We start from the raw sequence: 18,872 nt of genomic DNA on the forward strand, positions 1-18,872 counted from the left end.
TGTGCTTTTTTGTCATTACGGAAAAAATCAATCACCGTTGAATATGTCTTGATCTTAATATTCAATAATATTTTTTAGCAAAAAAATATCGATCCAAAAAAAATAATAATAATGCACTCAAACTACTTACAATCGATCTAATAGTATCTGGATCTACCATTTTCCATGAAAAGTTGAGCATTTGTCTATTAATACCCTTAGTAAATTTATAATTTTTTTAAAAAATTAGAATGAGTGGAGAGGAGTTTTACTTTTTAGTTGCATTATTTGGGACATTAATAAAGTAATCATTCAGCGTTTCTGGTGAGAGATTAACTTTTGGATGCGCCATGTTTTGCCCTGTCTCTTTTTTAACAATTCTCCAGGCTGTTTTACATCTATTAGCTGATTTGTTGATGATGTTATCATTTGCAGCAGTTTTTGCTTGATCTATCGCTGTATTGTACAGCTTCTTATTATTTTTAATTAGCCTTTGTTAGTCAGTCTTTGCATTCCCAGTATTGGTTATCTTCCAGATACTATAAAACATCATTATACGTTCCCTCATTAGCTTCAGTTCAGGCGTGAACCAATTTTTTTGACTAGTTTTGGGCCTAAGTTTATAGTCAATTAGAGGACAATGAACATTCAGGTAAAACGTTAAAACATTTATAAACGTAGATATCACAGTATTTGTATCACAGACATTGAAAATATTCGACCAGTCGTAATTAGATAGACACCTATTATAATTATTCTAGTCTAACCGCCGAGATAAGGCTTTTTGCGGAATTCTGTTTCCTTGTCATTATTTGTACTATTGGTAACTCCTATTGAAAAATTGACAAAAATACCTGCTTGGTCAGATATAAGGTCCTGTTCATACAATTCATATTTAGTAAACTCAGGTTTAATACATGTAAACAAAATTGTCCAGGCTCGCTCTTCCCCTTGTAGGAAGGGAGTGTACATTATACAGAGTGGGTGAAAAGTCCGAGAACGGCTTAATATCTCATACACATAGGCAATTTGACGGTGGTTGTGATTGGGGATCCTACTCAAATTGAAAAAACTACTTTACAATGACTTTAGAAATCTGGTTCGCCATCTAGGATCCACCATATTGAATGCAACTTCATTTTTTAAATAGGAAGGTGGTCGTGCGATACATGATTTCGATAGGGAATTTGAAGAAAAAATGAATGGTGGAAACCGCATTATCGATATCTCAAACCGTTTCGGAAATATTCACATTATTAATCAATACTACCTATTCTAAGCAGAAAAGAGAGAAAGAAGTCTGAGAACGGCTTAGTATCTCATAAAAAGAAGTGATTCCAAGGTGGGTGAGGTTAGTGATGTTACTCGAATTGAAAATACTACTTTACTATGACTTTAAAAATCTGGTCCGCCATCTTGGATCCGCCATTTTGAATGCAACTTCATTTTTTTTTAATAGGAAGGTGGTCATGCAATACATTATTTCGATACGGAATTTCATGGAAAAATGAATAGCGAAAACCGCACATCGATATCGCAAACCGTTCAGAAGATATTCACATTATCAATCAATACTATGCAAATCAGAAATGAAATACATGAGTGGTATTGATTAATAATATGAATATCTTCTAAACGGTTTGATATATCGATGTGCGGGTTACGCCATTCATTTTTTCTTGAAATTCGAAATCATGTATCACATGACCACCTTCCTATTTAAAAAATGAAGTTGCATTCAATATGGTGGATCCTAGATGCCTATTTGGATACATGAACTTTTTGAAAGTGATTTGAAAAAAAAATGTTAAAACAACAGAACTGAAAGTTGTCAACCTTATCATTCTACCTCCATTTAGAGAGGCTTTTGTTTGAGCCGAATGCAATCTTCTATCTTATATATATATATATATATATATATATATATATATTATATATATATATATATATATATTAATGAATGTCTGTTTGTGTGTTTGTTCCCTATGACTTGAAAAATACTTGACATAACGGCATGAAACTTTGGGAATATGTTGTGTGAATATTGGGGATGGTTTTTGACCAGAAATTTTAATAGGATGGCTAATAATGATTATTTATTAATCCATTTTACAGACCTATGATTTCGAAATTGTTGGCCTAGCGGCAACCGAAGAACGGAAAGATGATCATGATTCAAGATCATATTGAGATAATATGTTATATAGCATCTAAAGTTACCAGCTGTAATAAACACGTCACCCTATGATAAATTGTGTAGGCTACTGGTATTACAACGGTAGTTTGGAGTTGAAGTGTAGTTGATTGGTACCAGCTGTAGATAATGGTTCCTTAGAAGACCTATACAAATCGGAAAATGTTGGGAAAAAAAATATTCACCTCATGGAAGAGAGTTGTTCATATAGCATTCATTAATAGCAGAATAATTTACAATTTTTTTAAATTTAGCTTAGCTTATATTCATCCTAAAATGGAAGATGGAAAGAATATGTAATTCTGTGTGATTCATCATACATCGCATATTTCCTGGGCCATCTATTGACAATCAACAACAACTATGAAAACATTTAATTCATCTTTGAAACACTGATTTATCCTATCTATTTTTTCTAATTCAACACTTTACTGTTAGATATTACTACCAATTGATTGAGAAGAATATGTTTTGGGAATAAATGAATGCTGCATGACTAAGCACATAGGATATCCGTATTCAGATGTAAATGAAAATATTGATTGTCAGATACATTTCATGATACACCAAATAAAGTAAAGTGTGACATGAGATACATTGACTTTTTGGCGGTAAGAAGTTCGCCAGGTAAGCTAGTTGTAAATAAAGCTTTATTATTAATAGTCAACGCTGAAAAAAGACAGGCTCAATCACCAGGAATACTATAAATTCTATGAAGGACCAGTAAGCCATTAATTTTGAGTAATTCAATCACTTCTATTATGGACACTGGATACATTATGGACAATCAATACGTATGAAATTTATTAGCTACAAAATAAAAAACTTTGATTGAAGTGACCCCGACTACTACAATATGAATAACCATTTACATCAAATATAAGAAATTACTCACATCTCTCATCAACTCGTACCTAATGTTCACAAAATATTAACACAAAAATATAAGTTATATTGAATGAACTCACGGCTAGTACTCAAGTTTGTCTTTTTCTGGCCATGCTAAAAATAAATGTAGGTTTATGTTTGACATCTTGTTTTTGTAATCTTGTCTATTAAGAAACTTTTCAATGTGATTTTAGTTTGCAATAAAATTTGAATTTGAAAAAAGAATTATCAACAAACTCCTAACCAAAGAAAATCTCTGTGCTCTGTTATAATCGGAGTGTATGAGACTCCATATTCAGCTAAACGAAGCTTTACAGGAAAACGAAGTTCAAAACTATGGTTTTCCTAAACATATGTTTTTGAGGTAATTTCTTTCGTGCAGCTGTTTCACATTCGCCATATTATTATACAGAGTTTGTGAAAAATATTATTGATACCAAAACAATACTATATTATTATTATTATTATTATTATTATTAGCCGTCAAGCTCCCAGATGGAAGACGCTGAGCAAAATTTGGTTCATTTTTTGTTTTTCTTGTTCTTTTTATCAATCCACCAGTTTTTCATTTTCAGTGAGAACTCCGCTTTCCTTGCTTCACTCCATTTTGTTCCCACTCTTGGCACAGTCATCTCTGGTTTAACTTCCCATTTTTCAACCTTTTCAACAATACTATATTATATTAATACTATTATTAATAATAATAATATTATAATAACATATTTATCAATAATCAGAACAATATTGTTGAGGTTGAGTGGAATCAGGTAGAAAGCAATAATAGAACAGATGTTCTTTTTTGAATTTCTATCATATGATTTTGTTATTTCCAATGATTAAACCATATGTTAGAATATCTCATGTCAATCAATAAATTATCTCAGTTCTATATGGCGTTCACCTTACAATGTTCATAAGCTTACTTAATAGGATCCTTTTTCATCCTTTGAATCACTTAGAGACAAAATATCTCAAAATCCGTTCTTAGTGCGCGTCTAGCATGTTTGAAGAATATTTGTGCAAATTTTTAAGTCTGTAGGACAATTAGTTTGAGCTGTAGTGTGATTATCAAAATTTTCGAAAAATGCTCTCTCCTGAACCCCCCTGTGCTCCTGATCGAAATTTTCCTGCATAATCTAATTTTTTTTTCGTAGCTGAACAAAAAAGTTCCTCATGACTTTGCTGTGGAATGAGCGGTTAAAAAGTACAAAATTTTGGGGGGCCCCAGCTCCCTCAGGGGGGCAAATTTCTGAAAATCCTTTCTTAGTGGATGTTTTCAGGCTACCATAAACAATTGTGCAAAATTTCAAGTTTTTGGTCTCAGTAGTTTGGGCTGTGGTGTGATTTCAGTCTGTCTGGGCTTAGCCTTTTATAGATATAGAGAGAGATACAAGCCATATAAAAATAAATTGCACGTTTTTCATATATGAAGTTTGAACTATTGGTTTTTGAAAAATATGATATAACTCTTAAAAAAGCTATGACTGGGAAAACCAGGCGTGATTTGAGGAAATTCATGGAGTAAGTGCATGAAATATATGTCAGTTAACTCGCGAAAACTCCGGCACTCAGAGCGAGCGAGGAGCTTCGTTGTCGGGTTCGGTGACAACAACCAAGCTCCTTGCACGCTAGTGTCAACTAGTCTCCCCGACAGTAAATCCCCTACTGGTTCAGAGGGGACTAGTTGTCGGGACCGTAGACGACAACTAAGCTCCTCGAACGCTGACGACAACTAGTCTCCCTGTCAGTAAAGCTCCTTTCTCAGGAGCTCAGTTGACGCCGTCAGTAAATCCCCTCGAATGTGGTTTTAAAAGGAGCTTTACTGTCGGGGAGACTAGTTGGCGCGTTCCCATTCGTTAATACATAGAATATTGGTGTTCTTCTCCTACAAAATTTGTTCTATCTGGTTCAGTTTGTATTTTAGTGAGCATATATTTATGAAAAAAAAATGTTCAATTCACTCCTGTTTATAATTGTTGAATCCGTCTGTTGTAATTTTTTTAAAGTCGTAAAAACAGTTGTTCTACAGATGAAATATCTCGACTATGTGTTCTTTTTATGAACTGCGCTACCTACCTACCTCATGCATGAGAAGGAGGTTACTATGTCCATTTCTCAAGGATGGGGTGGACCCCTCATTGGTTTCCCAGAAAGGAGACTCATGCCAGTTGATAGAGCTGATAAATAACTATACAGGGTATGAATTTGAAAAAAAATCGGTCAAGTTATTTTTGAGAAAATCGTGAAAAACATGGTTTTTTAGTAATTATCCGCCATTTTTCTCAAGAATATTACAGAGCTCCTGCAATTTTCCCAGAAATGAGACTCATGTCAGTTGATAGGACATATAAATAGCTATCCATGATATCAATTTGAAGAAAATCGTTAGAGCCGTTTTTGAGAAAACCGTGAAAAACATGGTTTTTTAGTAATTATCCGCCATTTCTTCCGCCATCTTGAATTTAATTTTATTGAATTTCTTATTGTCAGATCCTCATGGTATGGTGTTATGGTGTTCACAGACAATATACACACACACACACACACACACACTAATACCCAAAGATCATGTTTTTGGACTCAGGGGACCTTGAAACGTATAGAAAACTTGAAATTGGAGTACCTTAATTTTTTTTGGAAAGCAATACTTTCCTTACCTATGGTAGTAGGGCAAGGAAAGTAATAAGCTATCAGCTGATTGCAACTTGAACTATTTCTCTATGCTTCCATTAGATCATCCAACAGAATATCTGAGGTCTTTTGAGCGTGTTCTCCAGCCTGGGTGTAGTTGGTATAAACTTAACAATATAGTACAATATAATAAGCTAATATATTTTAGGTACATTGGGCTATCTATACAATAAAGACTGCAAAAAGTTGCTAGCAGATATAAATTGCCGGTCCTGGGACAGAATGTGCCAGACTTCTCTACCTAGCCTAACCTAACCTAACCTAACAAACCTAACCTAACCTAACCTAACAAACCTAATCTAATCTAACAAACCCAACCTAACCTAACAAACCTGACCAAGGTCAAGGTCAAAACTCAAAAAAAAATTACTAAAATTTAAGAATGAAAAATCAAAGATGAATAAAAATAAATCAGAAGGCCTCCCACCCACTCTGGAGTGTATATATAGTGTTCACAACAATGGGGGGACCATCAGTGCTCAGTTAATAGCTGTAGAAGACACATCTCCCACGTACAGCTCTAGGACCTGGCATTTCAGCACATTGCAGCACAGCCACACACTTCTCTTTGTGAAAAAGTATCCCAGGACACACCAACACCGTTTTGATCCTCAATAAAATAGCATATGTTCAATGAATTACTAATTTCCATTCCTCAAATCCTCTTTACCCATTTAGTAATGTAAGAAGAAGTGATCATTCTATAGAATATACAAGGAGCTTGAATATCAAAACAGTAATGAGATATCTTCTGCTGTGTAATGTGTAGCATGTTTGCTTTCAAGAGTCTCAGATATGAATCCTAGAATGTGAATAAACCATTGTATCACAAGGATATTATTTTCCTGGTTATATTTAACATAATAGCATTCAATAGTATTCAGTCAGTGTTCAGTTACTGTTCAGTCAGTGTTCAGTCACTGTTCAGTGACTGTTCAGATACTGTTCAGTCACTGTTCATATAGATAAGAAATCACCTTACTATACTTTCAACAAAGGCTGTTTCAACAACCCCCACTCCACTTTCCCTGTCACATGACTAATGGCCACACCCACCAATCTTTATCAGCATTAGGGGGTTTAATGAGGGACCTATCACTCTTGCTCAAGATGGTCATGCAGGACCTGTCACTCTACCCTAAGATGGTCATGGAGACCTATCACTCCAGATTAATATGTCCATGGTAGACCTACTAGATCAAGATGTCCATGGGAGACCCATCACTCTAGATCAACATGGCCTTGGAGACCTGTTGCTCTAGATCTAAATGGCATTTAAGATAGATATTTTCAATGACTCCCACTCCACCTCCTCCGTTTAGACATGACTTTTTCAACATGGACATTTTCAATGACCCTCACTCCTCCTGTCACATGACTAATGACCATGCTCACCAGTGTTTCTATCAGTATGTTGAAACATGTCTGTATGGCATGGTTGAGTCGTCCACTCAGCTCTACTCAGTAGTCAGTCAGTATTCAATTACTGATCAGTCAGTGTTCAGTCACTGTTCAGTCAGTATTCAGTCACTGTTCAGTCAGTGGCACTCGGCATCCTAATGTACTTATAGCTAAACTATATCAAAGGAGATGGTAGGTAATAAGTAAACAGTTTGGAATACAATTAGCTCTTTATTGATCAATTCATCATCTATTTCATTGAAAAGTTTACTACAAACAGATATATCTCTGTTCCATAATCCAAGTTGTTACCTATATTGAGTGTGCAGAAAAGTGATGTATCCATGATGTTTCTCCTTGGCCCATGTCAAGTAGGTGATGTCCTAGGTAGTAGACTCCTTTTCCAGCACTAGTCCTTGGCAAGTCCTCCATGTTGATGTCTGATAGTGTTTGGATGATATTCAGTGATACCTCTAGAACACTGTTTCAGACAGAGACAATACCCTGTCACTGTTGTTGAATCACCTCACAACCTCTTTCCTTCAGGTAATTGATGCTCCTTCAAGTCAAAAGTATAGGTGTAGTAGTATTTCTCACCACTACATCATCCTCCTCCTCTTCCTCTTCCTCCTCCCCCTCTTCATCCTCTTTCTCTTCCATCTCTACCTCATCGTTCTCCTCCACCTCCATATCAGATTCCTCTTCCTCATTTCCTACATGATCCTCATCTTTCTTCAGATCAAATGGGAAGATTGATGGTAAATTTGTCTCACAATAGTCACCCCACTTTGAGAATAGAAGTACCATCTTCTCTATTGTTCCAGATACACAGTTGATCCACAAAAAGTCTGTTCTCCACAGATGATTCCAGCACAATGAATCTAATCTGCTATGTATCCACTATATATCCATATTTGTACAGCATTATGATTTTGATTGTACCTCAATGTATTACCTAGTGTCTAAGGTGTTGCTGTTCTCTGCTTTCTCAAGTAAAGACCTTTACCGACCTTTGGTCTCTGCTGTCTCAAGTAAAGATCTGTACCAACCTTTGGTTTCTGATGTCTCAAGTAAAGACCTCGACCTCCTTTCATTGATTTTTTTCTTTGGTGGTTGAATCTTTTGTTTCTTCCCCTTCTTAGCCACCCTGCTGACTTTCTTCAGTGATCTTTTCATACCTCCCCCAAACTTTGCCTTAGCCTTCATGATGTTGGTGACTGCCAGTGCTGCAGCTTTTTCCAACACCCCTGCATCTTCAGATCTCACTCTGTCCCAGGCTCTCTCTGCCAAGATGCTGTCTGCTACTGCTCTGCTTGCTGTATCACCACTCTTGGAATAGGCAATATGATGCTCCTTGCAAGCCTGATCAAGTTTGTTGATTCCTGAATCACCTTGTGCAAATCGCTTCTCAAGTTTTGTTCCTGGTCCACAGTACTGATAGCCAGGGATATAAAGTTCAACTGGTAGTATATTGATTGCCCTATTAACTATTGTACCAGCAGCACCCTTGACGATTTTACCAGTAACATTTCTGATAGCTGACAGAACACCTCTTCCTCTATAGATCTTCTGACTTTTCTCCTTACAAAAATCATGCCTTGGAGCAATAAATCCTCTCCCAGTCACTTGTCTCTCAGAATGTCTTTGACTGCCATCTCTGCCATCATCCAAAAGGCGTTTGATTGTATTCTTATACTTGGCTTTGTTGTAGTTAACAATCTCACCTCTTGGATCATTGTTCTGTCTGTGCACACTGGTCCAGTTCAATATTTCTCCATAGGCCTGTCTGTCAGCAGATTTGACTAATACATGATTTGTATTCTCCTTGAAAATCAACTCACAAAGTCCCAATGTAGCTGTGAAGGTCTTTACTTCCTCATCTACAGGGTCAGTCAGCACAATTTCATCACCATTCTCTCCAAAAGTTAAATACTTATTGCCCAGGTAGTAAGCATTGTCTCTCACTTGTGGCCTGAAAGTGTCATCAAAATTGTCATTGTCCTTGCTCAATAATCCTCTAATGTAATCAGCTACCTGTTTTCCAGCTAGATCAGTTTGATCAAGAATATTCTGAACTGTTGTACTGTGACTTTCATTCAATAATTGTTCAACATTCTTATCATCCTGTCCATCTCCAGACAGCTCCTCATCACTGCTATCTTCATATCCTCTACTCATATTACACTCCTCACCCTCATCCTCTTCAAATGCCTGCTTTCCTGCTTTCCATAGTTGTCATCCAACTCCTGAGGTGCCTGCTATTGGACTTGAAACTTCTCCAGTTCCATATGATTCAAATGTTGGTGACTCTTCATCAATGCTGGAGAGTTGGAGCTTATGTTTTGCTTTCCTTGCACCAGTAAGTCCATGCCTTGTAATGTGGCATGTTTAACAATTGGTGTTGTTGGTGGAGTAGGATATATGTGGTGTGTTGATGCTGCTGGGAAGGGCAATATTCTGATGATGGCAACTCTAGCTTGGATTGTCTCTGCCTACTCTTCACATGCCTGGAGTGCATTTTAATTCTAGGCTTTAGATACCTGGGACGCTTCTTGGATGCTCTTGATGGAGGTAGTTGTGGTTGTTGAACTGGCAGCTGTTGGAGAGTTTTGACTAGGTTGGCTAGTGGCTCAGTTAGAGGTTTGAAGTGTTCCACATGTTTCTCTTCTGCAATCTGTCTACCCAGCATGATTTCCTTATGCCTCTTTTTGATTTCATGCTTCAGCCTAGCAATCTCCAATATGGTAGGAGCAACCTCCTCCAATGTTGGCTTATGGTTTATATGTTTGATATACATACTGGTCAGTGTTTATCAGTATACTGAGGTCTGAGAGTTTGAGCTCGGTTATTTATACATCTTGGACCCATCCCAAGTGCCGAGTGCCACTGACTGAACAGTGACTGAACACTGACTGAACAGTGATTGAACACTGACTGAACAGTGACTGAAAACTGACTGACCACTAACTGAACAGTGACTGATAAGTAATTGAACACTGACTGAACACTGAGTAGAGCTGAGTGGACAACCCAACCATGCCATACAGACATGTTTCAACATACTGATAGAAAGACTGGTGAGCATGGTCATTAGTCATGTGACAGGAGGAGTGGGGGTCATTGAAAATGTCCATGTTAAATAGGTCATGTCTAAATGGAGGAGGTGAAGTGGGAGTCGTTGAAAATATCTATCTTCAATGCCATTTTGATCTAGAGCAACAGGTATCCATGGCCATTTGATCTAGAGTGATGGGTCTCCCATGGACATCTTGATCTAGTAGGTCTACCATGGACATATTAATCTGGAGTGATAGGTCTCCATGACCATCTTAGTGTAGAGTGACAGTTCCTGCATGACCATCTTGAGCAAGAGTGATAGGTCCCCCATTGACCCCCCTAATGCTGATAAAGATTGGTGGGTGTGGCCATTAGTCATGTGACAGGGAAAGTGGAGTGGGGGTTGTTGAAACAGCCTTTGTTGAAAGTATAGTAAGGTGATTTCTTATCTATATGAACAGTGACTGAACAGTATCTGAACAGTCACTGAACAGTGACTGAACACTGACTGAACAGTAACTGAACACTGACTGAATACTATTGAATGCTATTATGTTAAATATAACCAGGAAAATAATATCCTTGTGATACAATGGTTTATTCACATTCTAGGATTCATATCTGAGACTCTTGAAAGCAAACATGCTACACATTACACAGCAGAAGATATCTCATTACTGTTTTGATATTCAAGCTCCTTGTATATTCTATAGAATGATCACTTCTTCTTACATTACTAAATGGGTAAAGAGGATTTGAGGAATGGAAATTAGTAATTCATTGAATATATGCTATTTTATTGAGGATCAAAACAGTAGTGGTGTGTCCTAGGATACTTTTTCACAAAGAGAAGTGTGTGGCTGTGCTGCAATGTGCTGAAATGCCAGGTCCTAGAGCTGTACGTGGGAGATGTGTCTTCTACAGCTATTAACTGAACACTGATGGTCCCCCCATTGTTGTGAACACTATATATACACTCCAGAGTGGGTGGGAGGCCTTCTGATTTATTTTTATTCATCTTTGATTTTTCATTGTTAAATTTTATTAATTTTTTTTTTTTGAAGTTTTGACCTTGGTTAGGTTAGGTTAGGTTAGGTTGAGTTAGGTTAGATTTGTTAGGTTAGGTTAGGTTTGTTGGATTAGGTTTGTTTGGTTAGGTTAGGTAGAGAAGTCTGGCACATTTTGTCCCAGGACCGGCAATTTATATCTACTGTTGCTTATTTTGATTGGTATTCCAAAAAATCAGTTATCTCTTGTAAGGACGTGCTTCCTGGGGGGTTATCTCTTGTGATAGAGTCCCACATTGTGAAGCCATTGTGTAAAGTGGTAAATTGCCAATCCTTTACAGGTGATGCGGTGTTCTTGATATTTATAAGAGCAGTTGCTAAAATCCCCATTTTGCAAATAAATTTGCAAAAAGTTAAGGCCGTCTGGCTCGCAAATATGCTGGGTTCAGACTGCAGCTCTAGCTCAGTGGTAGACGCATGAATTTTCCAAATATAATTAATCACAACAAGGTTCAATGATTGGTGATTAATAATTCTTACCGCTGCTTCTGTGAAGTTCTGGAAGAATACCAATGAGGAAATCAAAAAGATAGTTGGCAACTGATTACCAGTAACCATGTATCCAATCGAGAATAATGAAGACCAACTATGGTTTTTTCTAGTTGATTTTTAAAACGCTCGTCATGAATACAGGTATTCACCAATTTACCCTTTCAAAATTCCTTGGAATCTACAACGCCAGTTCTTGAAGTTCTCTGGATCCTTATATGATATACTGTAGACTTATTAATATAATTTATTATCAATATGATTTTTCTGGCGGAATAGTATGACTATCATCAAAGGATGATAAGTAATGAATGCTCTTAATAAGATCAATATTAATTGATTCACTGATTTTATATGCTGCTGACGAATATTTCTTGGTACCAAGACAGCTCAAACTGTATATCACGAGATGAGTTAGGATATAATAAAAAAAACTTCTAAGATTTTGTATGCTGACATAAAACATAAAATATATTCCCATAAAATAATATATATAAAATATTCTTATATCTACAATTTTCTTTAAATAAATTCTTTAATAGTTTAACAGTTATTACAAGATTTAATAGCATTCACAGTTGTGAGCTTTAAAAATTATAAATTTGTATTTAATACTGATACATGGACTTCCAGTCAATTCAGAATTCTACAACTTAAATCCTGTTTGGTCTGTAGAATTAACATGACATACTTTGATCAATGAGCAAATAATAATTAATAAAAATGACAGTTCAATAATCTCAGGGTTTTATGAGTTCGTGCTGTGCATGGAAGTAAGCTTCTTACATAAATCAACAAATTCATAAAATAGTTTTTATAACTTATATGATAATAGTCGACACATTGCAAATTTCTTAAACTTGAATTAATTTATATAGCGCTTTGATCAATTCCCCAATTCACTATTAAAGGCCTTTTAAATGAGATCATTTGAACTAACACTCACAGTAATGATGTTCTTGAAGGTCTTGTAGAGTAAATTAATTATTTCCAATAGGTCCTTTTCGTCTCTGCTGGGCTCGTGCGTGGTCCAGATTTCTTATAAATTACTTTCAGTATTAAAAATATATTTATGGGAACAGATTACAATTAAGAACTCTTTAGCAACACTGAGTTCACAAATAATCAATCATTAATTACAAATATTTCACATTTAAAAAGGAGTTGGCTTGATGATTTTAGAATTTAATGGGAAGAAAGAACCCTAATCTCCATGTGCATCCTCACAGATCGGGATCACAAGCCAAAGAGAAATGATTTTCAGAAAAATTTCATCTCTTCCTTGAACGATTTGTAAGCTTCCTTCTGATTGGCTTTCTAATTTTAGTAAGACTCAATGCAATTGGTTACTTCAGATTCAGGGTTTCTCCAACTTTGTTATACAAAGATAAATAAAAAGTTTTTTATATAAATAAATTGGGTGATTGTCTTAGATTATTCCAATAAATAAATCTCGATATATGATACTATAAAACAGTATATATTTAATTTTCTATATGAGCTTTGTGTACTCTTGATTTTCACACTTTTTTTAGATTGCAATAAATACTCATGTAACAATAATGGTTTACAATAATGATTTTACTTGAGTGGTACTTTGACTAGGCTATCTTTCCTTTCTATTTTATAATTCTATTAAAGCTCAATAGTTCATTTCAAAAATATTTTGTGGTGCTAAAATAACACGTGACACTCTTAAGAATACTAACTGTTTGTGGCCTGATTTGTCGTTTGCAGGGAAACTATGGTGAGGTGTATAGAGGTACGATGGCCCCATTCAACGACTGTGATCGTGGCAAAGGCGACGGTCAGCTTGTCGCTGTCAAAAAACTCATCACCACTGACTTCACAGCCGATATTCACAGAGATTTCATGAGAGAAATAACTATCATGCAGGTTGGCCATCATTCGTAAATTTATCAGTCAAGTCTATATTTTTTAAATGCATGTTGTTGAATTATGTTCACGTTTTTTTCGTGTATATATATATATATATATATATATATTATATATATATATATATATATATATATAATATACAGGGTGTTTCAGAAGTAGTGTCGAGAATTTTAGGGTATTGTACCTGGATGCTAGGAGACTACAAATGTCATATTTGAAGTGTCCAAAACTCAGCGGTTATCCTTATAGCTGCCATTTTGTTTTTTTCACTTAAAAATTTTTATCTCAAGAACGAAATGTTGTATTGATCTGAAATTTGGCATGAATTATGCTATAAAGACTCAACTATAAAAAATAAAAAATAAAATTTTCGCTGAAATTTTTCAAAATGGCGGCCATTTTAAATTTTTGATGGCGAATATCTCGAAAACCGTCCATTTTACAGAAAATTTACAAGAGACAAAAAAGTTAGCAAATTTTTTCACGATTCCAATGATACCTAATTTATTAAGATTGGTCGAAGAATAACAGAGAAATTAATTTTTTTCGTACTGCATGCATGACCACTTTTCACCATTTAAAGATCAATATTAATTTTTTTTTTAATTTCATGAAAACCGTTCTTATTACAGAAATATACAAAAATAACTTTCCTCCAAATTTTATTTTACATTGAAAAATATTAATTTCACTCAAATCGGTTCACTGATACTAATGCAGCAATTGCTCAAAATGCTGTCCTTCAACTTGATTACACAGTCTGCACCTTTCAATCATGGACCGTCGAACTGCTATAAAAGCATTTTCATCATCTTGAATGGCACCTGCTGCAGCAACCACTCTTGCCACAAGGTCTTCTTCGTTTTCTACTGGCGTGCTGTAAACAAGGTCTTTCATATGGCCCCAGAAAAAAATCTAAAGGGTTGAGGTCAGGTGAACGTGCGGGCCACGGTACTGGTCCACCCCGCCCAATCCACCGCTGACGATAGGTCATGTTCAGAAAGTCCGTAACAACATTTCCGAAATGAGCAGGGGCACCATCATGTTGAAACCAAATATTATATCTGTTTGCAAGAGGCACATCTTCCAAAAGTTCTGGTAGTATGTCTCTTAAAAAAGTAATGTACGTGGGAGAATTCAGACGATTAGGAAGAATGTATGGTCCAATCACGCGATTACCTAAGATACCCGTCCAAACATTCAGCGAAAATCTATGCTGATAACCACGCACTTTGACCTCATGAGGATTGTCTAAGGCCCAGACGTGACTGTTGCGAGAGTTGAAGATTCCTTCTCTTGTAAAGCTGGACTCATCGGTAAATAACACATTTTCTAGAAAATTTGGTTGGATAATGTCTTGCTGAAGAAACCAACGGCACAGTTTACTCTTGGCTCATAGTCGCGTTCAACCAATGAGTGAACTTTTTGAAAGCGGAAGGGGTGAAGTCTTTCCTTGTTTAGTACACGCCACACAGAAGAAGCACTTGAATTGATTTGCTTTGCAACTGCTCTCGTACTCGTTCTAGGATTGAAATCGAATTTCTGCAATACTTCCTCTTCAAAAGCAACATTTCGAACTGCTCGAGGCCTACCAGCAATTACCCTGTTCCGTTCAAATGAACCAACTTCTCTCAGCCGATTGTGAGTTCTTGTGAACACCTTGTCGGAAGGGAGACGGCGGTTTGGAAATGCAGCTGCATACATTCTTCTTGCTTCGGTCGCATTGCCAAGAGCTGCTCCATACATGAAGTGAATATCGGTGTACTCCAGCGAACTAAATTCCATTACAATAATTAAATATTTGTGTAGAAGCAACGTAAGAAAATATTGAAACTGGAAATTTAAGATAGAAATAAGACCTAGGAAACGTGAGACTAAGAAATAGGAAGCACTACATCTGGTTCTTTACTTTTAATGAAACAACAATACTTTTACAAGACAAGCATTATCATCTGAAAACCATTGTAAAATCATCTGTTTGCCCATATGGAGCCATACCGAGTTTCAAAGCTTCATCTTAAATACATCTGGAATTAAAAAATTAATATTGATCTTTAAATGGTGAAAAGTGGTCATGCATGCAGTACGAAAAAAATTAATTTCTCTGTTATTCTTCGACCAATCTTAATAAATTAGGTATCATTGGAATCGTGAAAAAATTTGCTAACTTTTTTGTCTCTTGTAAATTTTCTGTAAAATGGACGGTTTTCGAGATATTCGCCATCAAAAATTTAAAATGGCCGCCATTTTGAAAAATTTCAACGAAAATTTTTTTTTATTTTTTATAGTTGATTCTTTATAGCATAAATATTCATGCCAAATTTCAGATCAATACAACATTTCGTTCTTGAGATAAAAATTTTTAAGTGAAAAAAACAAAATGGCAGCTATAAGGATAACCGCTGAGTTTTGGACACTTCAAATATGACATTTGTAGTCTCCTAGCATCCAGGTACAATACCCTAAAATTCTCGACACTACTTCTGAAACACCCTGTATAAAATATAGACTTGAAGTTTATATATATATATATATATATATATATATATATATATATATATATTATATATATATATATATATATAATATATATATATATATATATATATATATATATATATATATTCGATGGCCATAAGATAAAACTATTAAGTTTATAAAATCCCATTTAAATTGTGGAATCATATTAAACAGAATCTGTCTCGACTGAATTCATCATTACATTCATCAGAAATGCTAATCAGGCATTTGAATGTAAATAGGTTTCAACATTGAATCAATGTGAATTGGTTATAAATAAAATTGTTCACATACTTGAATCCTGATTTAGTCAGTTTGTGTTTTTCATGTGTGAGTTTTAGTCAGTAGTGAATAATAAATATTAATAAAGATACAATATGAAGAATACTAATATTATGATAATACGAATAATACTAATATTAATAAAGATTGAAATAATGACTGAATGTCGGTTGCTTTTGGTTGTTTTTTTTTTTTAGTTATTGTTGATGGGTACAAAAACTTTGCTGACAAGCGTAACCCTACTTTTGACCATTTTCTCGGCTAAATATTGGAACAGAAATTGTTTTAAGCATCGCGTTTTGTTATGTTATGTTTGAAGGGATGGATTCAAGGATCCAAAGGTTCGAAGAACCCCACACTTTAACCGGAGCTTATTGTGTTCCCAAGTACGTTAGTTGAGCAAAACAATACCTGTGTGCTTCACAAGATCCAGGAGTTTTTCCCTATACTAACATCCCATTCATCACCTGGTTGCTTGCAGCCAAGCAGAGCCCTTCCTCTTGCCCCTAGTCTCTCGTAATCCAGTGTGATATGCTTGGCAGTCTCTTAAGACTGATTGGCCCTCATGACCTACGTGAGTTTCACTCCTGGCTTTCTTTGTAGGTCCTTCCGCTGAGGAAGGGGTCGCCAAATTGTTGCCTCTAGGGCAACTGGTCACCCTCGACTCAGCATCTTGACCTACATTTGTGCCTGGAGTTTCACCCATCTCTGGTCTCTTGGTTTTTTTCTTTTGATTGCCTTTTCAATCTTGATAGCCTCTATATAAGAGTGCAGCGGAACCTCCTGCGTTCCAGAAGCACCCATTTCAGATTGAGGAACCTGCCCTTATGGGGCAGATCCCGATGGATTTGAAGGCAAGGCAACTTCGGGAGCTGCCTTGGGATCTGGTTTGTTAATGTGGCTCCCACGAACAGCTGGGGTAGTGGAGTCAACCCTGTCACCTGGTCATATGGGACATATAATTATATGAATCATATATTTATCTCATATTGATCAGGATTTTAGAGTTTTAAATTAAAAAAGTTTAATGAACAGTGTTTTTGTCTTTGAACAATCGTTGTCATCGACAGAAAGATTGTTTATTTCATTTGTTGTCAAAATTAACGTAGCTTCTCTTTTGTTTTTAATAACAAACGTGCCGCTTGTGCGACAGATAAAAATATGTACTTGAAATGGCTTTCATGTTTGGCATTGACTGAGTTTATATTTAATACCCAAAATTTAACTTTTGGTAAGTGTGAGCTCGTTCGATAGGACTGAAAGTTAAATCCGGCTGATCCAGTGAAAAAGGCTAGCTTTCGGTTCGTTTAATAGTACAGTTATTTATCTCTTTCCTGTATAGGGCTACTTGTAATATAAATATAAAGAAAATAAATAAAAATCTCAGTACCCTTTTTTTTAAATATTTTATCACGACATGTTTCGGTCATTTATGCCATTTTCAAGTCTTGAGATTTTTATTTATCTTCTTTATATTTATAGTACTGTTATTCTTTCACAGATCGGGCAGTATAAAAATAATTGTATTGTTAAGGGAGACGGGTTCTGAGCCTATTCATTGGTTCAGTTAATATTTATTTGTTCTTTTAAAATACTAAAGTCGCGATTAACCAGTGGATGCCAAAAGGGGAAAACCATTTCAAAAAGGTAGGTGACTACTGAATCATTGTTCTTAAATTTCCATAGCCACAAAGATTGAATCATCATTAGCTGCAAGAGAGTGTTTTCCCCATAAAATTTATATCAATAATGTTTTTATAAGCAAACTAATCTTGTTTTGTTTAAATGTAAATATGTTAAATATTCATTAATTAAAGTTCTAGTTATTCTGTTCTTTTTTGTTATAATAGTTTTTCCCCTTAATTGGAGGAGGCTTCTCCTGCCGTTCCACATTTGTGCTTACATATTTGGTGGAGCGGCGGGTATATTTAATCCAGCTTTTAAATTTGGACTTTTCCGGTTACCTCATTGAAGATTCATTAATTAAAGTTCTAGTTATTCTGTTCTTTTTTGTTATAATAGTTTTTCCCCTCACAAAAGTTATCATAGTTCTTTTCCCCCTTACATAATTGGTGAAGGCACATCCTGCTTACATATTTGGTGGAGGCTTCTCCTGCCGTTCCACATTTGTGCTTACAACCCAGACAGAGCCCCGCAAGTCCAGGCAAGGCTAAATACTACAGGAGGGCGCTTGGTATCCGGCAGGCACCGTTAAAGACACCATATAAAAGCACCACCCATCAGCACGGTCCACATAACATCTTGGGTTGGCCTAAGAAGAAGTAAGAATATGACCAAGGAAGGCCGACAGATAGCAAAAGAAAGAAATACTGGCACAAAGCTAAGTCAATGGAAAAAGTGCCATTCTAGAGATGAGAATGAGAAGAAGGGCTTTGGAAAGGGGG

General features: G+C 35.8%; 2 protein-coding genes across 2 annotated transcripts in view; one reads left to right on the top strand and one right to left on the bottom strand.

The window, feature by feature from the left end:
• LOC111044905 overlaps positions 1–18,872 on the bottom strand; it is a 336,821-nt gene that overhangs the window by 173,969 nt on the left and 143,980 nt on the right. The window lies entirely within an intron of this gene.
• Positions 1–18,872, top strand: part of LOC111055916 (tyrosine-protein kinase hopscotch) — a 65,792-nt gene that overhangs the window by 41,441 nt on the left and 5,479 nt on the right. The window contains exon 15 of the mRNA XM_022343226.2: positions 13,504–13,662. Coding sequence (XP_022198918.2) covers positions 13,504–13,662 — 159 coding nt within the window. The remainder of the gene's footprint in view (positions 1–13,503; positions 13,663–18,872) is intronic.

Source organism: Nilaparvata lugens, chromosome 2 (genome assembly GCF_014356525.2).
Source record: "Nilaparvata lugens isolate BPH chromosome 2, ASM1435652v1, whole genome shotgun sequence".
Classification (NCBI taxonomy): domain Eukaryota; kingdom Metazoa; phylum Arthropoda; class Insecta; order Hemiptera; family Delphacidae; genus Nilaparvata; species Nilaparvata lugens.